General features: G+C 39.5%; 1 protein-coding gene across 1 annotated transcript in view; it reads left to right on the top strand.

Annotated features, from left to right (window-relative positions):
- The window catches only part of LOC142370128 (cadherin-18), a 100725-nt gene that overhangs the window by 12491 nt on the left and 69407 nt on the right, over positions 1–18827 (top strand). The window contains exon 2 of the mRNA XM_075452573.1: positions 7559–8112. Coding sequence (XP_075308688.1) covers positions 7882–8112 — 231 coding nt within the window. The 5' untranslated portion in view covers positions 7559–7881. The remainder of the gene's footprint in view (positions 1–7558; positions 8113–18827) is intronic.

The raw sequence follows: 18827 nt of genomic DNA on the forward strand, positions 1-18827 counted from the left end.
CATTAAGACTGGGTGGTGCTGATGTGCCAGGAAAAAGATGATTTATCTTACAAATATTAAGCTAAATCCGAGAGAAAAGGAACTTAAAAGCTCTGCTAGTTTGAGAAGAACTAACTCTTAACTCTGTTCACTCAGCCACGATTGCCATGGTTTTTCAGTAAGATGGCATGTGGAAATGCTAGTCTGTTTGGCTAAACCTCTGAGTTGCTGGCATCTCTCTCCGACCTATTTGTCTCCTCCAATTTTGAGGAACCTCCAGGGTGTGCCACACATTCAGAGGATTGCCCTGCTGGTGAAGCTGATCAGCCTAATCTGCTTTCTTTCAGCAACAATGAGCTGAGCTGGGCCAAAGCACCTAAAAGACTGCAGGCAGACACCACATATTTTCAGAACAGATTATTCAAGTGCATTTCAACAGTTCGGATAAAAGGGTATGTAATAATTTGTCAGTGAATCAATTATCCCATTATGCAGCATGTAGTTCCAAAGGACAATATTGATGGACTAAAATGCAATCCTTGATCATCACTGTAACACAAAATCGGTCACATTCCAAACAGCTGGGCTTCCTTTTAAGAAAAGCAACTTCCAAATCTTAATTTATCTCAATTTATTTGCTTTTTGAAAGTGGAAGTTTTGATACCATATAAGGTTAGTTGAGGGTGTTTCTGAATGCGAATGACCATGAATAGGCATGAACATGGTGGTTTGGAACATGTTATCATTTATCACCAGCTTATTATTTACTGAAATGCATCCAATCATCATTTTCTGATGAGCAGGAATAGACATAGATTCTCTTATAAAACGAGAACAGTTCATAATTTCAGTTCCTGAAAGATTAAAAAGTGTGATTAAAGGACAGTATGATAGTACATGATTGTAAACATTTCAATCAAATCAAATGTAAATCAAATTCTAGCTTTGTTTGCATTTCCTACATTACTTTGGTCAGTAAACATTCATTTAGACTTGTGTCTGCTACATAAATGTTCAAACAAATGAACAAACTATATATTTCAATTTTAATTACATTCTTTAATTTACAGTTTAAATGTAATTAAAACGTTAGTATGGTATATAGTTCGTTCAACTTTAATCCGAAGATTCATGTGTAGAAACAGTGTGGGTATAGAGACTGTGTGTCCTATAAAACAAAGCAGATAGTCATATTCCCCTTTGAATACATACTTGAGCAGAGAAGTTTAAACCCAAAGACTGAGCCTCATAGGATTGTTTCAAATGGATAAAATCATCTGATATGGCTTTGATATGTAGTAACTGTGGCAGTAAATTTTCTGAGAAATAGACTGACAAAGAATTTATGGTAAATCCGTCTCACTGTTGACATAGTTGACAAAAACAAAATACATCCAGAGATATTAAAGCTACATATTTATGTATTTTTTTCAACTCTAAAATCTGCTCCTTTTTTTCCTCGCAATGCTTTTTTTCCCTAATGGTTCCAGAAGAGAGGTTAGAACCCTAACTGTCTGCTGTTAGTATCTTTTCATTTTCTTTTTGTTATTGAATAACATGGAGTATGCTTTCTGAATCAGCCGAAACCAGAGAAACATCAAATAAATTCACCTGCATGCCTCAGAAACGCTTTACAGCTCATTTTCAGTTTGATTTCACATATGCACATACTGCTGTGTTACTATAACTTTTTCTGCTGTTTGAGGTTTCTTGTTCCTCACTTCAGCCCCTGCTGTTTACTTCCTTTGGCTCAGGGAACCATCGCCTCAGACTACAGGCAACAAATCCTATAAATGCTTGGAAAATGTTTGTTTTTGCTTTCTTTCGGGTGAGGTGAAAAGTCAAGAGGCACTTTGGCCGAAACAATTTTTTTTCCATCTGGCTCTTTTTGTTCTGAGGATGGAACGGTGGTTCAATGTTTTGTGTTTTGACTCGCCCCTCTGCTGTTTGTTGTTTGACATCAGCAGAAAGCCGAGGATGTGCAATCGAAAGCAGTGGATGAGCTCTCAGTAGGGAAGCAAAACATTAGCTAGTAGTAGCAGATGACAGGAGCTTGTTTGCTCTCTCTGCTGGACTGAATTTAGAAGCCCCTCTGTCGCTTTCTCGGCATTTCTCCCTCTCTCGTAGTCATCCTAAGTCTTCCTGCCTAAACTTTCAGCCTTTTAAAGGGTTTCATGGATTGTTGGCTCTACTTCAGCTTAATAAGGCCTTATTTGGTTTAAAGTTGTTTACATGGCCAGTCGACTCTGTGTGATTTAGTTCTCCTCCTGCATGAATAGATGTAAAATAGATATGTAGTGTTTCTTTTTTCCTGGTCTTATAGCCACTCAGACAGCCCAAAAGTAAAGGAAAAAGCACAAAAAAGTTTAACAGAGTTGTGAGGGAGACAAAAATAAAGAGGAAGGATGATGTCACGCAGGATTCTTATGGGAAAATCAGAAATGTATTTGTGCAGGTAGGCTTATACCTTATACAAAACAACAATTTAATATTTCAGATATTTATTTATTTATTTATTTATTTATTTATTCAGCATCATCTTTGCATTGTTTGCATGCACCACAGCTTTATCACAGCAAGGGCAATGTCATGTTTAACAAATGAACACAAACACAATTCATCGTTTTAGTGAAACAAAGGAAGAACCTGCAGAGTTATTATTTTTCATGACTTTCAAGAAAACTGTCCACAATGAATTAGCCCAGGGCTTCAGACTGCGACAATTGTGCCAGTTTTTGTGACAATTGTTTGAGGCAGTGCAGCTAGATATAAAACTATCCATTCAAGTGCAACCTGGAAAAATATCCTCCATCTGTCCTCATTTGTTTGTTGATTTTAACTAATATGAACCTCTCATGATTGCAACGACACATGGTGGAAACAACACTGCATGAGCTCTCGCTTGTGTACGGTCCATGAGCCACTATTGCTTTCCCCTTGAAACTATCAGTTCATTTTTCAAAAACAAGAAATGAGATTCTCCTGTGACACTGTGGCCTTGAATCTTTAATGAGCAAAGGACGAAGAATGTCATGTTAAAAAGGCGAAAACCCGCTCCATCTGACATCAAAGGGACACAGTCTTTGTAAAGAAACTGTGGCCACATGTTTCAGCCAGTACTTTTTGCGTAGCTCAACATTTGCAGGGAAAACTTGTTTGCTGACTCAACCATAAACTTAACCATGACACAAAATAACTACGGACTGATCCAGTGAAATGCTTGCACGTCTTCCTGCAGCAGTTGCACCAAATTAATTCTCTGTCGTTCACTCACTTCATGGGTCAACATTAAGGCTCAAGTTTAGGTGAGTCATTGTCCAGCAACAAATATCACGATGCATTCATATTTTATCCAGACCAGCTTCATGATTAATGTTTTGTAATGGACACACAATCCACAGAAAGATAGACCAAACGCCTGTTTTATTTTTAAAGAATTTTGATTTAAAGTAAAAAGGCAGTTTGATGTTTCTTTATATTGTTGGTTTATTACCGAAGCCTCTTCAGAAATGTAGTTAGTATAAACCTGTTGCGTTTAGGTCGATTAAAGTGGTGGTCCACAATTTTGTACTTGTACTCCTGGAATTTCTAGCCCGAAGCACCAGTGCTACAACTAAAGGTTAGTCTCCCATAACAGTAGTAACAGTATTATTTTTTTGTTTGTTTCTTTGTTGCTATTTTTTGTATAAATACAGTTTGATGCCAGTGACTTATATAGGGATATGAATAGGCACACTGAAATGAGCAGGGAACAGAAGAAAAATGCTGAAAACAAAGAATTGTCTGTAAAAAGAAGGGGACAAACAGCAGAAGGGATTCAGGTGATTGAGCTTATACCAGTGATGATGGAGACTCCTACGAGACTGGACTTAGTTATTTCACTCCTGCGCCCCAAAGTGTAGTTTTCTCGGAACACAGCGGCACGAGTCGGCCACCTGAAAGCCTTTTCTCCCGGAGTCCCCAGTGCTTCCTCTCCCTAGCAGTGAGAGGGACAAGGGGGGTGATGATTGCTAACCAGAAAAGGGTGCAGCTCTGCAGCCCTCTCCCTCCCTGGACAGACAGAACGCTGAGAGAGGGTTACAGTTCTGCTGAAGGCCTCTGGCTTTAAATTGCCTTCTGCAAACTGCTCCAAGGCAGCAGACAGAGTGGGGTTGGAGGATGAAAAAGCCTCCCTTTTGAGGAAGGGACCAATAATGAGGTGGAGGAACATAGGTGCTTTCTTCCTTTTATATATATAAAAATCTTTCCAAGTAATGCTATTAAGTAATCTTGTGAAAATTCCTCTTTCATTTCATATTGTCTTGGTACTGCTTCTATAGACAGAGCTATTGTACTGTCATTGTCAATGTTTGGAAGCACTATACTGCCATCATACTTTGAAAACTGCTGCTAAAAACAGGAACAAATCCCTCCATTCCTTGTTTTATATGATGTTCCTTTAATTTTCTTTGGTATATGTTAGCAAAACTGCCTTGCTTGGCTGGGGAAAAAAAAAAAGAATTAATTATGGATTCATTCAATTGACTGGATTTGTTGTAGGTTAGAGTTTATTTAGTTACTGTCTGCATCCTTCAAAACTGTGGAAGAAACATTTAAACGTTCATAATCAGAGTTTGAATTGGCCAGGATACAGGATTGAAGTTATGGCAGTAACAAACCCATTTTAAAACAAAATTAGATGAGCGTATAAATGTAGCATATAACTCGTGTGCACATCCTGCCAAAAATCTCTGGGACTACTGCTGTGCATAACCCATCCTGTTAAACTCTGCACATATAAAAACACGGCGTGGGCAGAGGCCTGCTCAAAACAATATCATCATCGCAAAAAGCGAGAAATTATTTTTCTTTGACAGAGCCAGATGCTGTGGATTTCATGGCTCCCTGAAATGGATTTTGCTTCGAATCAGCATGATAATCAGACAATTAGTAATCTGATTGAAGCAAGCCCCAGGGGGCTAAAGTGAAGCCATTGGAAGAGATATTCTTATTTTGAGTCACTGAAGTGCCACAACTGTCTTAACAATTCTATGAGTCTGCATAGATGTTCTTAAAAGTTGCTCGATTGTATTGTTAAATCACAAAAATACTTCAAAACCGTTAAGAAGAAAACCTTAAAATCTTGAAGACGGCTTATTCAAAACAACCACTCCATTAGTATTCTCTATTGGCCTGGATATTACTGTGTCAGTTAAAGGAATAGAGCAGAGGAAGCAGGATTTGGGCGTAGCTCTACCTATGCAGATGAGAATCATCTCCCAGATTACACATGTTTAGTGTGCGGCTGAGTATTTATCCTCCATCGCTTTAATCCAAGTCGACGTGAAGCAGAGATCGCCTTCTCTCTCACTGCCTTGACTGACAGTAGGTTTTACCCATTACAACCATTGCACTCAGTATGGCCAACCACTATGGGTTCATCCAGCTGAGCTGCATAATTTGCATGGAGATATTTGAAACATGGGGATTAGTCAAGGGGTTCAAAGGATATTCTAATCCATATATAAATATGAAAATATTTATTCTTAACAAATATTTCAGTGATTATTCTTCAAAGTATGTGGCAGTTGTTGCATTAATGCCTCTTTTCTGTGTCTCTCTCTCCAATGTTGTCACATGGATTGTAAGAGATGGAGAGCAGCAGACTTTGAAGTCTGTCAGCTCCTATATCCTGTAAAGTATCAGATACATGTATTTGTCTTCTAAATAAATTCCTATGAAAGTGCTATTTTGCTGCAGCCTTTCAATAGTAGACCGACTCTTTTGTAAGGAGGCCATTTAACATTGTATTACATCATATTAATGGTAGGAGCCACAGACTCCTTTTTAATTCTTTGCACTTTGCTTTGAGTCAGATTTCTTTGAGGTCACAATGGATGCAGTCTGTTTTCATTTTATTTTCATTTTCTTGTGTTGAAGAGTCATGAGTGTTGTATGGCTTTGAAGTACTTTGGGAATTCATTTTCACCAAAAGCCCAAGAGTTTTAAAGTTACTCATCCAGCATCCACTGAAACTGACTGCTTATTAGCAAAAAGTCCATCCGTTCAACCATTTTCTATGTCCACTTAAACCAGTTCAGACAGGTTCTGTGGTGGCTCCGTGGGGGAAAATCAAACTTGCTCTTAGGTGGTTCATTATAACCAATTTATAGGGGGGCAAAATGTAAGCCTAGTGGCTGCAGCGGGCCAGGAGTTTGTGTGCATCACAGAAAACAAATAGCAACACAATACTATGTACACTGAAAATGGATTCTGTCTACTTTAGAACTCCTATTAATTTAACACTTTCACTACTGCCACATTTTGTAAACATGGACTAAATGAATATCATTTGTCATATATCATATATAACAGTAGAAGCAGATTGGTCCTTTCAAGACCTGCTGGTGTATAGTCTGATCATTTATTTATGGCCTCTGCAGCACTTTCAACATTCCTTTTAAAAGCTATAGTTGACTTTTACTGTGCAAGTCAAATATCTGTTACTGATCAAATTGTTTAGGCCCAGGATAACTTCAGGCTCATGATTTATGAAACAGTTTACAACTGACAGTTCTCCTGCCTCAGTGTACTTTTTGACTTCCTAAATGTACCACCAAGTCAACACACTTTAAACCTGAACACAGAAACTTGTAAAGTGCACACTTAAACTGCGTCTGTGTTGTCAGATATAGCTTTCCGCCACTTCCTATTTGCTGTTATGGCATCAAACTAAAAGACATCTCAGAACAGCAAGGTCAAATTATACAATTTCATTTCATTCAAGGAAGTCTTTTTTTATGCTTCAGCAACACCTGAATAGCATATAGAACTCTAACTCTTAAATTCCATCCCCAAAAACAAACAAAATCACTCATTTATACCTTCAGGTTGCATCTACTGTATAATGCACATTCGTTTAAAGGACTGATGTAGCTTCACTTGACTGCTCACCAACATATAACTTTAACAGTGCTTGCAATTAGTTTCCACTTGGAATATTGTATACATATAAATTGTTATACAAAAAGGTTAACCTGTTTTCCATTCCACTGCCTTATAAAAATCACTTTCTGCCTCATGTCTGAGTGGTTTGACGTCTCCCCTTATTATAGCAAATGTGTATTTTTCCAGGCACACTTATTATTCACAGTGCATGAGCCACACGCTAAGCCTTGCAGGATGCCTTGACCATGTTAAATCAAAGTTTTTTCACTCATTTTTAATAGTCTAACCGTCCTTAAAACCACAAGGCCAACATTACATGGTTGTGATTCATGACTCTGACCTCACAGGGCAGTATCAGTCACCAAGCTGTGCTCCGACCTTATAGGCTTAGACCACCTTTTAATAACATTATAACCTCTCAAGTCTAAAGATATTTGAATTATCTGCATAATGGCAAAAATGTCTGGCATACAGAGGCAAGATATCTTGCTACCTTTGATTTATCACAGTCAGCCGGTTTGGAATGCTCGTCCTCATCTGTAAGGATTTATGAGTTGCAATTTAATTGGAGAGAACTAGTGGATATTTAGCCTCTAATATCCATCAAATTAATCTCTAACTCTCTGTCTTTTTGTCTTGCTCTCTCTTCCAGGACATCCATAATGGCTTTTGGGATTAACCTTTGCTCTTGGTAGAACTCCACAGAAGTTCACATCCATTTGCACATCTTCCTAACGTCTGGGATGTTCCATAATGTAAGGGTATCTTGCCCTTTTTTTAAAAAAACCTTCAGCGTTGGCCATGACTCTTCGAGGATCTCCCAGGACCATTAGAGTTTGGATTTGATTAAGCGTTTTTGCTGGGACCGCTGAATAGGTCTGCAGCAGTGGCTGTTGGTGGCGGCTGCTGCGGCACTGGTGGGAGGACCTTGCCGCCTTGGAACACAGGGATACATTTACAAAAGCACGCGCCACCATGAGGATATCCACCACCTCTTGTCTCTGTCCCTTCCTAGTCTGCCTCTGCTTCATCCAGAGGTGCTATGGGGCGGGCCACCATGTCCCCACCAAAGTGCCCTCCAAGAACCAGACCAAATTGGCCAATGGGGAGACGGAGGTGCACCACAGGCCTAAGCGTGGTTGGATCTGGAACCAGTTCTTTGTTTTAGAAGAACACATAGGACCGGATGCGCAGTATGTGGGAAAGGTAGGATTTTTATTGAACTGAACCCTCAAAGGCCTATGCTGCCATCCATGGTTAAAATAGCTATCGTCATAAAAATAGATCTTGGTCTTTAAAGGTTAAACTGTAAAAAAAAAAAAGGATTCTTTTCATCCTGGGAATTTGCTTTTGAACAGCTTACTTGGCATGTTTCTCCCTCTTGTTTATTGTGAAATGCTTTAGAAAAGGAACAAGCTGTTCTGCTGTGGTAGATTGCCATGTCTGCATGATCCAAGCTTTTAATTATCTTTTGATGTGGAAATTCAGGTCTCATTTCTGAGGGTGTGTGTCTGCTTTTTTCCCCTGACATAACCAATATCTTGCCCTTCCTCCCTGATAGTGTCCAAAAATGTCTTCTTCTCCATAATGAAGGAGTGCCTCTCAGCATGTCTTACACTCTGGGAGGCCAACTATGCATGAGTGGAACAAGTTTGAAATTAAGAATAGTCCTCCACATCAAGCTATCTTTGAACTAGAATAGTAGATTTGCTGTCTGTAGGAAATATACTCAGATTTGATTATTTTTTTTTTTTTTTGGTGAGAAATGAAGGACCCCAGTAAGAAATTGCACAGTTGGACAATTGGAACCTTGTAAGCCAGGGTCTTTTGGACTGTTAGAAAATTTAAAAATCGAATTTGAGAATAACTGATGCCACTCACTGAGACAATATAGTAGTAGGTGTTCTTGCTGCTTATTCTGGGTATGATGCAGCTCAGTTGTTGGCTGTTGGTGGTGACTTTTCTGTCTAAGCCACAGGGAGCTGGTTAAGTCCTCTGCTTGCAGATTGCCTGCCCTTATCTCCTGAAATGTGAAAATGTGTTTCTCCGCTGCAGTGATCATTATTCCAGGCACTCAGGGAAAGACTAATCCTCAACTGCACTCGGAGAAAGAGAATGAGAAAGACAGAACGCTTCTCTGACTGCGCATATGTCTGCATTTCAACTACCATTTGACAGGGAAAAAGAAAGAAAAGCAGGATGATATGCTTGGGCAAAGGTTGAGAAAAGACAACAGCAAACATCACTTTCCACTTCAGATGTCCTCTTATTGAATCAACCTGGTGCTTTAATTGCACACATAAGATTGTGAGGCTGACAGAGAGATGCTGTGTACAGCTGAAACATGTTTAGCTAGCTTGTTTGATGCAAAATAAAGCATGAAACCCCAATATGCTGAATAAAAAAAATAGCCCAATATGCCGAGGAAAAAAAAACAAAAAAACTTTTGCATTGATGTGGCATCGTTTCCTAAGTAGAATCAACACCAAAGATTTGCAGCATATTCCAAAAGCCAGTTTATCCATACCCTTTGCTGCATAAAGACGTGGTTAATTTCACTTCAAATTGTTCCATTGCTTTTATGTTCATGATTGTGAGCTTTGCCGGCTGTTCCGTGCTCGAGTTTCTACGACCACAAGGGTTCCATCGTTGCTTCTGTTTATTTTGTGTGTGTGTGTGCAGTGGCTGCCGTTGGTGAAGGCAAAATAAACATAAACAGCTAATCCTGGATGATAATACAGCACTGAGAAGAAACACAAACATTATTAAGGAATCAATTTGACATGCATGTTTAAAGTGATGAGGTCTCCAGATGGCAAGCACAAAGAAACATTTAATTATGTGGGTTGGGAGCAGTGTGTAGTGTCCTAATGTGTCCAGGAGACAGAATGACCCTTAATTAGACGAAAACAGCAGAGGAGGAGGAGGAGAAAGAGGATTAATGCACTCTGCACGTACTACGCTGTGTTATTCTTTTTTTTTCTCCTTCCCTTTGCTTGATTAAAAACTCTGGACATTAGCGAGCAGTAAATGAGCAGCTAGACTGCAGGGAATTACCAACACTCTCTTTGACAGTAATTGGTTCATCAAAAAATGTGATGTATGAAACCGACACTCCGGGATAAGATGAGTGGTAATGTTCACTGGTTGCATTGTATGGTAAGCATCAAGAAGAGGTCTGGATGGTTAAACAATAAGTAACATTAACAATGTATGAATTGACAGTTGGACGATTTCTTACCAGAACTCCCACATAAGGAAAGGATAGTTTGACTTCCTGGAACAAGTGAAGCGGCCAGTCTGTCAAGAACATTCTAATCCCTTTGAGGTATCCAATAATCCCCAGTGACACCTTTCTGGGGGGCTGACGCATTTGGGAAATGACAGCTTCTTGCATGAGTAAGACAGAAATGCTGGGTAGGGGACAAGGCTTGTCCAGATACTAGACAGGAGACAACGCGTTCTTCCACCGGGAGGTGTGAATGTCTTCATGTCAGTCAGCTCTGCATGGTGCTTTGAAGTAGTCAGACAGATTACAGATTGGATGGTAATTTTCAGAAGGTTACGCAAATCCCCAAACTTTGAAAGGATATGGCAAGGCAAGGCAAGGCAATTTTATTTGTAGAGCACAATTCGTACACAAGGCAATTCAAAGTGCTTTCATATGTGCTGCAGTGAACTGTTTGTTGTGACTTAGCTACAGGATGGGGTACAGCTGTTGGATAAAAAAGAAGGCGATCCTTGATCAGAAAACCATGAGCTATCATTGGGTATCAGGTTGCTACTAAAGTATATACAGTAAACTTTGTTGCGATAGACAGACAGAATAGGTCCGTCAGCCCAGACTGGAGGACTACCACTACCACTTGTTTTATTCTGTGTTCATTTGCCGAGCAAAGTGGCAACTTCGAAGAAAGGTGCCTCAATGTTTTATTCATGCATCTAAAGATAGATTGTACTGTGACAGAATCAGGCAACTGTCTTCTCTATACTTTAAAAGAACAGTGGAAGTAAAAAAGATGGCAAAGTTATGTTCTTTTTTCAAGCTTTGCAATGCATGCTACAAGTCCCAATCGCAAATGGGACTGCTCTTGAAAATAGAGAATGGGAAACCGACTTCCTGCCGTGTTGAATTTCGGGCAATTCATTTTTTAAATGCAAAATAATGTAAAGATACAGCAAGCTTCAAGGCTGTCTGTTGTATGCAAGGACACTGCCTACTAATCCTCAGCATCATGTTTTCTATGCACATATTGTTAGACTAGCCTAAAAATCATAAAAATGATAATGATATCCGTTTTTAAAATATTCAAAGATTATAAGAATTTATATAGAAAATTTAATGACTACTAAGACTGCAAGAAATTAACATTCAGCTGAATGTCTTTTAAAGTATTATATTATTATATATTTTTGCAATCGATCAGATTTTGGCAAAAATTAGCAGATCACTGAAAACTGGATTTATTACTCTCGCAAAGTGCTTTCAAAAACATGAACAATATGCAGGAATCTGAGTGAAAGTAGCACGTCCAGGTCAGCGAACCAGTCCAGCGTGTAGAGATACTGTATGTTTTCTACCTCCTTCCTTGGCAGAGCAGTTAAATATTTTCAATATCATCTCCAGTATTTGTCTTTCTCTATCTCAATCTTTCCCCTTCTCCAGCAAATTTGACCATTTTGAACAACTTTTTAGCCAAATCACATCAAAACTAACCAGGTAAAAACAGTAGTAGGTGAAGATAGGAGAATGTTCTTCAAGATGATGCTCCCATCCCAACAGGCAACCCAGCATGACATACCTTCACATTCTCTTGTTACCAGAAATAACAATCTCAACATCACAGCCAGAATCACAAAAACAATCCTAAAATGGCAGAGAAAATGCTTTTCAAACAAAAACTCTGACAGGTCCACATATTCTAGTAGTTTTAATATATGTGTTATTTTCAATGTATTTCTTTGAAAAAGGGAACTATGAATTAATTAAGATTAAATAGGGCATATTTAGAGGAATCGAGTTCCCCAAGAGGTACATTTTCATGAGCAGTCCCTTCCTTGATGTTGCTAGATGTTCAAAAATGAAATAAGATGAAAACAAGTAACAATAGTTAGAACAACCTACACTGTGATAAAAGAATATGAAATACTCATAAAGAACATTGCCAGTTCAGCAAAATACAGTGAAATATAGAACAAATGATATATGCAGCACATATAATCCAACATATTGTAGAGTTACAACTTATCTTTTATAACTGAGTTCTCTTTTAGTTACTGTTCAGATTGATATAGAGAAATGTATATGAGGTTAACTCAAACTTATCAGTAAGTTATAATGTGAAAATGTTAAAACTGTGACAGCATGACTGATGCGTCAGGATAATAAAGTATCGTAGCAACTATGTCTATACAGTATTTAGTAAGAATTATGTTAACCTATTTATCATAGAGAGCTCAAAAGAGGCAATTGCCTTTCTTTGGGCAGCCTATCTGGTGAACAGAATTTTTTTCTTCTGCCATTTCCTTGGCACTGTATGACCAATTAAAAGCTGATGAAAAAGGAAGCCAAGCACACACTTCTTATAGAACAGCAGGAAATAGCATGTTGGCTGTCTGTTGAGGCATGCATGATTTCTAAAGTGCATTCCTCTGTCTGTAGGTGTAAATGTTTCACGATCAGCGCCATTTAGACACTTCAGACCGTCTCTTTTCCCTCGGTGCCAGAGCACGAGGTGAAAACTTCAAAAGCTGGTCTGCAGTTTTCTTTTTGTCTCATCTAAATAGACACAATAGAGACACAGCCACTAAATTAGTGTCAGAGTTTCTTCCAAGACGATAATAATCACATTACTGTACATCAAGAAGTCAACCATCCTGCCAGGAAGACAACGACTTCTGTTTTCCCCGCAGATGTCAAAATAGAGGACAACTATTAGGGCGGATCTGTGTGATGTGCACCAGCGGTATGTCTCCAGCATGCCCCTCATCACTTCCTCTTGATGTATGGTCATTAGGGAAACATTCCATCATCAGGGTTTGCTGTGACTGTTACAAATCAATCAAAGAGAAGGGGGTGCTCAGAGGAGTTGATTGGGAGGGTGCATTGCCAAAATGTGGTAATAATCAGACAATCAAGCACACCCACATAAAAAGTGATTAATTCCTCTCAAGTGCAGTATAAGAGCTGAGATTTAATCAAAAATACACCCACCCCTCTTAGAATATGAAGCCAAGACACCGATCATCACCTAGGGAGGGTAGTCCCGTCATTTCTCCCTCCCTTCAACCACCCGCTCCCCCGACATCAACATTGATGGAATAAATGCTTCCCACCCTGACTCTTACCTTCAGCTCCCATTTAGCCAGACTTCAATATCAAAGCGATGCAGTTTTAATAAATCTTTAAGAAACCATACGATGGAAATGTCTCTATGTTCATCTAGTGCTGCTTTGATTGCAAGAGTTATGAAATCGCATCAAACAAGGCACACGCACATAAACACAGCTTGGCTTTACAGTAATGTATTCAAACTTGCCAGACTACAGACTGTAAGCTTATTAAGCTGTCATAAAGTCAACATGAAACTGAGGATCTATGCAATCTAACTTGTTGGCCATTCAGTTTGAAATCAACACAGGATTAATCATCAGAAATGTTGCCAATGCAGTTGTGAACTTTCAGTCATCTTGCGCATGATTCTTGTTTTCCTTTTTTTTTTTTCTTGTTCCACACTGCTCCTAATGTGTGGCTGCATCCAAGGAAAGGCAACGCCCTCAACAGCCTTTTAAACAAGCACATAGCAAACATGCCAAGCTAGGCACATATATTATCTGGATTTACATATTCAATTCGGCCAAGTTATTTCTAAGGCTATTCACCAGTAATGCAATCCAACAACGTGCATTATCAGGATCTGTAAAAAGAAGAGAAAAAAGCCCATGAAGATGAGGGAAGTAGAGTACATTACTGGAAGTACTGAATACATTACTGTAAAATAGATGAAGGTCAAGCTGCATAGCAACTAATAATGTGTCTAGCTGGCACTCAGTAGAACATATCTCCACCAGTGCAGTGAGTGTTGTGTTGCATGTCATGCGCTCCGTTCCCAGAAAGTTTATATTTTCTATATATTTTCTAAAGTTTGCAGTCAGACTTTTAGTAATTCTCCTTGACTTTACGTGAAATGGCAGTTATGTTTGTTGAAATTGCAGCCACTTCTGAGCCTTTTGCGTGATTACTGCAGTGGCAGGTGGCCACTCAGCTGTATATTTGTTCGGCAGACAAATTGGCAGTAATAGTATAAATGGCATGGTGCTTATGCCTGAACTGAGACTAAATGCACAGTTGTACATCTTGTTCTGTTGACTAATAAAGTTGAATCTCTTACATACCATTGAACCAAATGACTTACATCCTTGTTTTTATGTGTTTTAACTATTTTATGGATTTCTGTTACTTGTTCACGTTTTCCCTGTGTATGCATGAGTTCTCTCCGGGTACTCCGGCTTCCTCCCACCGTGCAAAAAACATCCCCGTTAGGTTAATTGGTGACCCTATTGACCCCAGGAGTGAGTGTGAGCATGCTTGGTTGCTTGTTTCATTTGTCTCTATGTGGCCCCGTGATGGACTGGTGACCTGTCCAGGGTGTACCCCACCTCCTGCCCACTGACAGTTGGGATAGGCTCCAGCTTCCCATTAAGCGGTTATAGAAAATTGATGGATAGATGGATGTTACTTGTTATTTTTTATTTGTTATTGCTATTTCTAATTTATTGTCTTGGTTTGTTTATTTTTTAACTATTTTATTTGAGTATTTTGTTTTAGTATCTCTGTTGATTTATCTATGGATTTTTTTTCTTTATCCATCCCCAATGGAAAGCACTTGGGTCAACCTCTGTTGTTTTAGATGTGCTATATATAAGCTAACAGGCTTGACTTGATTTGACTACTATAGGTGAACACAGTTGTTGGTGCTGTCAACATCCGATGCAGTTTCGTGCTGATCCCTTTTGCAAATGTTTCTAGAGCATTGTGCACGGCTGTAGATGTTAAATACTAATTGTTACCTGCTAGCCTGCTTTTGCGAGACGAGTCATATGGAAACTAAGCTCAGTGGTGTTGAATGGAGAAATTCCTTGTTCACGCTGGATGGTTTTAAAAAACAGCAGACTTGATTTGGACGTTTTTTGATCGTTAGAAAGCCGAGATTGTTTTTTTGTTTTTTTTTCAACTGAGGAGCTCTCTTGACATGGGTTAAGTCACTGTTCGCTACAACTTGTCTTGAACACCGTGAGAGCTAGCTAAAGCTCCGGTAGAAATGATTAGCTCCTGTTCGCTCGATATTGTTAAGGCCGTAGCCAGCTATGAGGAAAGCGAGGTCTGGACCTCGGTAATTTTCAGGGATTTTTTAAAATTATTTTTTTATCTCGGTTTTCGCATACACGTTTCAATTGACGTTTGTGTTGACATCACTTTCGTGAATGTGTGAGTGCCATTTGAAAGGTATGTTTCTGCCCTTTCCAACGGTGTGTATAACACGTGTGTGCGCTCCGTATTCGGTGAGAAAAGTACCGTCAACATAGTAGCTGCATACCAGTAATCAGTAATAGAAAAATTAGACGAATTTGACGAACAATTTCCTCGGCCACTCTGCAGTGCAGCGGCGATACTGACGGAAAGCTCAAATTTAGATGAAATCATGAGAGACAGAGCCTGACTGGCTCAGAGCCAGAGGCTGGTGGTACTACCCCCAGTTCACGTCTACCTCCAGCTTCTCCTTTCACCAGAGCAGGGAAGAGTTAAATTACCCAGGCCATGATAGACCAATGTGGACCTCACCGTTGTTGGGTTTGTAAGGTCATGACTCGTGTTACTTCTAAACTAAACAAAGTTGATGCTAATCGACCGGTTTGTTGTCCTTTTTCTCCAAATGAGAATCGATAAGGGAACCTATAAAGAACCGAATCGTTAAAGGTGGGGTAGGGGATGTTTTTCCGGAACATTTTTTTACATATTGCTTGAAATACTCTTCCATTGCAACCAATTAATTAAAAGTTTTGACACAAATATGAAAAGTTTTAGTGGCCTCTAGAACGTACAATCTAGGAAAAACACTATCCAATCATACTGAACGGACCGTTCACAATGATTGGATACTGATGCCGTCTATCAAACTGCAATCTGCTCCTCCCTCCCCCTCCTTCCCCCTGTGCGCGTACCCTGCTCCGTGAACGAATTACGCGTCCAGAAGCTTGGCAGGAAGCTAAACTAGAGCCAGGTTGGCTAGCACCTAGCATTATTAAACGTATAGTTATCATATACTAAATACGGCAACGATCGATGCTTGCTGTCAGAACAGCGCTCGTGCACCTTCGTGCTCGTGCGGGTTCATGTACTCTAGAGGCGTGCCTTCGGGGGGAAAGTGAAGAAAAGGGTTGGGACTTTTTACCTGTGTATTTTCAAAATGCAGCTTCGCTGGACTCAAAATCCAGGATCTCCTACCCTACCTTTAAGCAGAATCAAAAATGGAATTGGAATCGTAAAAATCTTATCAATTCCCATCCAGTGACTCATAAAGAATTTAACATGAAATATTAGATTTGACGGGCAGAAATGATCAAATTTGTCATAGTTGTGGTTGCTGTCAGGAATGCCTCTTTGAGGAGGTCATCCCAGTCTGCCATAGCAGGATTAGAATGGTTTGGTTTAACATTGTCTTAGTGTGTCTCCATTTGCTTCAACTGCACAAATAAACATTGAAACAGGCCTTTGATGGGATTTTAATGCACAGTGATTTCATTATTTAATTTGTATCACTCTATAATTTCAAATAACATGTCAGCACTGACAGGCACGAGGTAAATGTTGCCATAGTTGTGGCTATGGACATACTAAATTACTGCAGTAAGGTATAAAAAAAAATGGTTGCATATAGATATTTGTATCAGCAAAAAGCCTAAATAAGATGGAAAATACCAACATATTAGATATTAATTCTAATATCAACCATTCCTCCAACAGAGCATGTTTTAGAAATGTAGTTAGTTATACATTATTTTAGTGATGTCTGAAAAGTTGAGATGGTGACAACAAAAGGCAGGAAAATTAAGTTTTTCTAAAACTAAACATCTGGAAGAATGTGTTGCATTTAATCACAATAGGTAAATTAGCAACGGATCAGTAACATAACTGGGTATTCTGAGACTTCCCTTTCTAAAACATATCTAAAAATTGTGGAGCAAATTACAGGATAATGTTCAACATACAAGTTGTGAAGAGTTTGAATATCACATCATCTATCATCCATGTTATCATCGAAAAGATTCAGAGAATCTGGAAACCTCTGTGTGCGCGAGGAGCAGGGATAAAAATCAATATTAGATGCTTGAGAGCTTAGGGCCCTCAGGCAGCACTGCCTTAAAAACAGACGGGATTCTGTCATGGAAAGCCCTGCATGGGCTCAGGAACACTCCCAGAAGTGATTGTCACATGACTCTTTTCAAGCAAGATTTATCCTCATAACAATATTTACAATGAATGACTGTAAACAAAGTGGACATAAATTATTAAAGCTACAACTATATGTAATCTAATCAGAGGAACTACACAGGTTTGTTGTCCTTTACTCATTATATGTAGATAAATACATATTAGTGAGACATATTCTGAAATGATTAAACAAAACACAAAAGTGTCATAAGCCGCATTCGGACAGAGCAGTTCTAAGAATGGTCCTCCTCGAATTTCGTTCTTATAACTGCCCTTCCCTAGGGGAACTGTTTCAGTCTGCATTCGCACATGAGTCGAGACCTTGATAGAGACTGATGGGACGCAACCGTCTGCGACAGCGACGTGTTACTTTAGCGCCACATTCAACAACAATACCCGCAAAAAGTAATGAGAGAAGAAAAACACCACCAAGAAGCTAATATGGCAAGCGGGGAGGCCACCGTGTTCATGGTCTGCATGATGGTGATATAAATCATGGACGATCACATCTGGCGTCTAACATCGAGGCTGGATGAGCTCGCAGAGAGAGTCAGGATTGAGTGCAGGCCATACTTCTTCGTTTCATAAAGGAAGGAGAGTAGAGCGCCGCAGACAAAGGAGACATCGTGTAAGTTTAACTTATCAAACACACGCAGGTTGTGTCCGTGTCGTATGAGGAAACATTTCAGCCGTGACAACATGACAAGGGGCGTAGCTACCGAGTACCAAATGTCATGTCTGTGGGTTTTTGACACGTTTTTAGTTTCTGTTTTAGTTCTTAGTTTTACCATGTTTTAGTTTTTCATGTCTTAGTTTTGTTAAGTTTTAGGTTCAGGTCTTTTTAGTTTTTGCCATGCTATGCCACCTCACTCTTTCTACTGCCCTGCCATCAGGTTCACTTCCCTCGCCTGTGTTTTCCCCATCAGCTGCACTCACTCACCAATCACCCTCCATAGTATTTAGTCTCCCGGTTTATTCATGTTCAATGCCAGATCCTCATTCGTCATTCGTCAATCCACTTGTCACTCGTCATCGAAGTTAAGTACCTTTCTTGTGTTCATAGCCATAGTCATGTTTTGTTTTTGTCACAGTTTGGTTTTTTGATATCCGGCTCAGCCGCGCTTTTTGTTGAAACCTTTTTGAAAATAAATCAAGTTCTGTTTTTTGAAAGATTTCGGCATCCGCATCCTTCCTCGCACCCACCCTACTTGACACCAAACACCTACGTCAGATGTGTTCCTAAGGAACCCAGAAAAGACCCAGCCTCGGAGAAGGAGCTAAAATGGTTACAGGAACTGAGGGCCGTGGTCCCTAGTTCTTGTATGTCCGAATGCAGGACAGAACGGCCCCGTTCCTGAAAAGGTTATAGGAACTGCAAAAGGTTCCTATAGTGGGAATGCGCCAATAGATGTTCAGGCGATATTCAGTA

This window comes from Odontesthes bonariensis, chromosome 20 (assembly GCF_027942865.1).
Source record: "Odontesthes bonariensis isolate fOdoBon6 chromosome 20, fOdoBon6.hap1, whole genome shotgun sequence".
In the NCBI taxonomy this organism is placed as follows: domain Eukaryota; kingdom Metazoa; phylum Chordata; class Actinopteri; order Atheriniformes; family Atherinopsidae; genus Odontesthes; species Odontesthes bonariensis.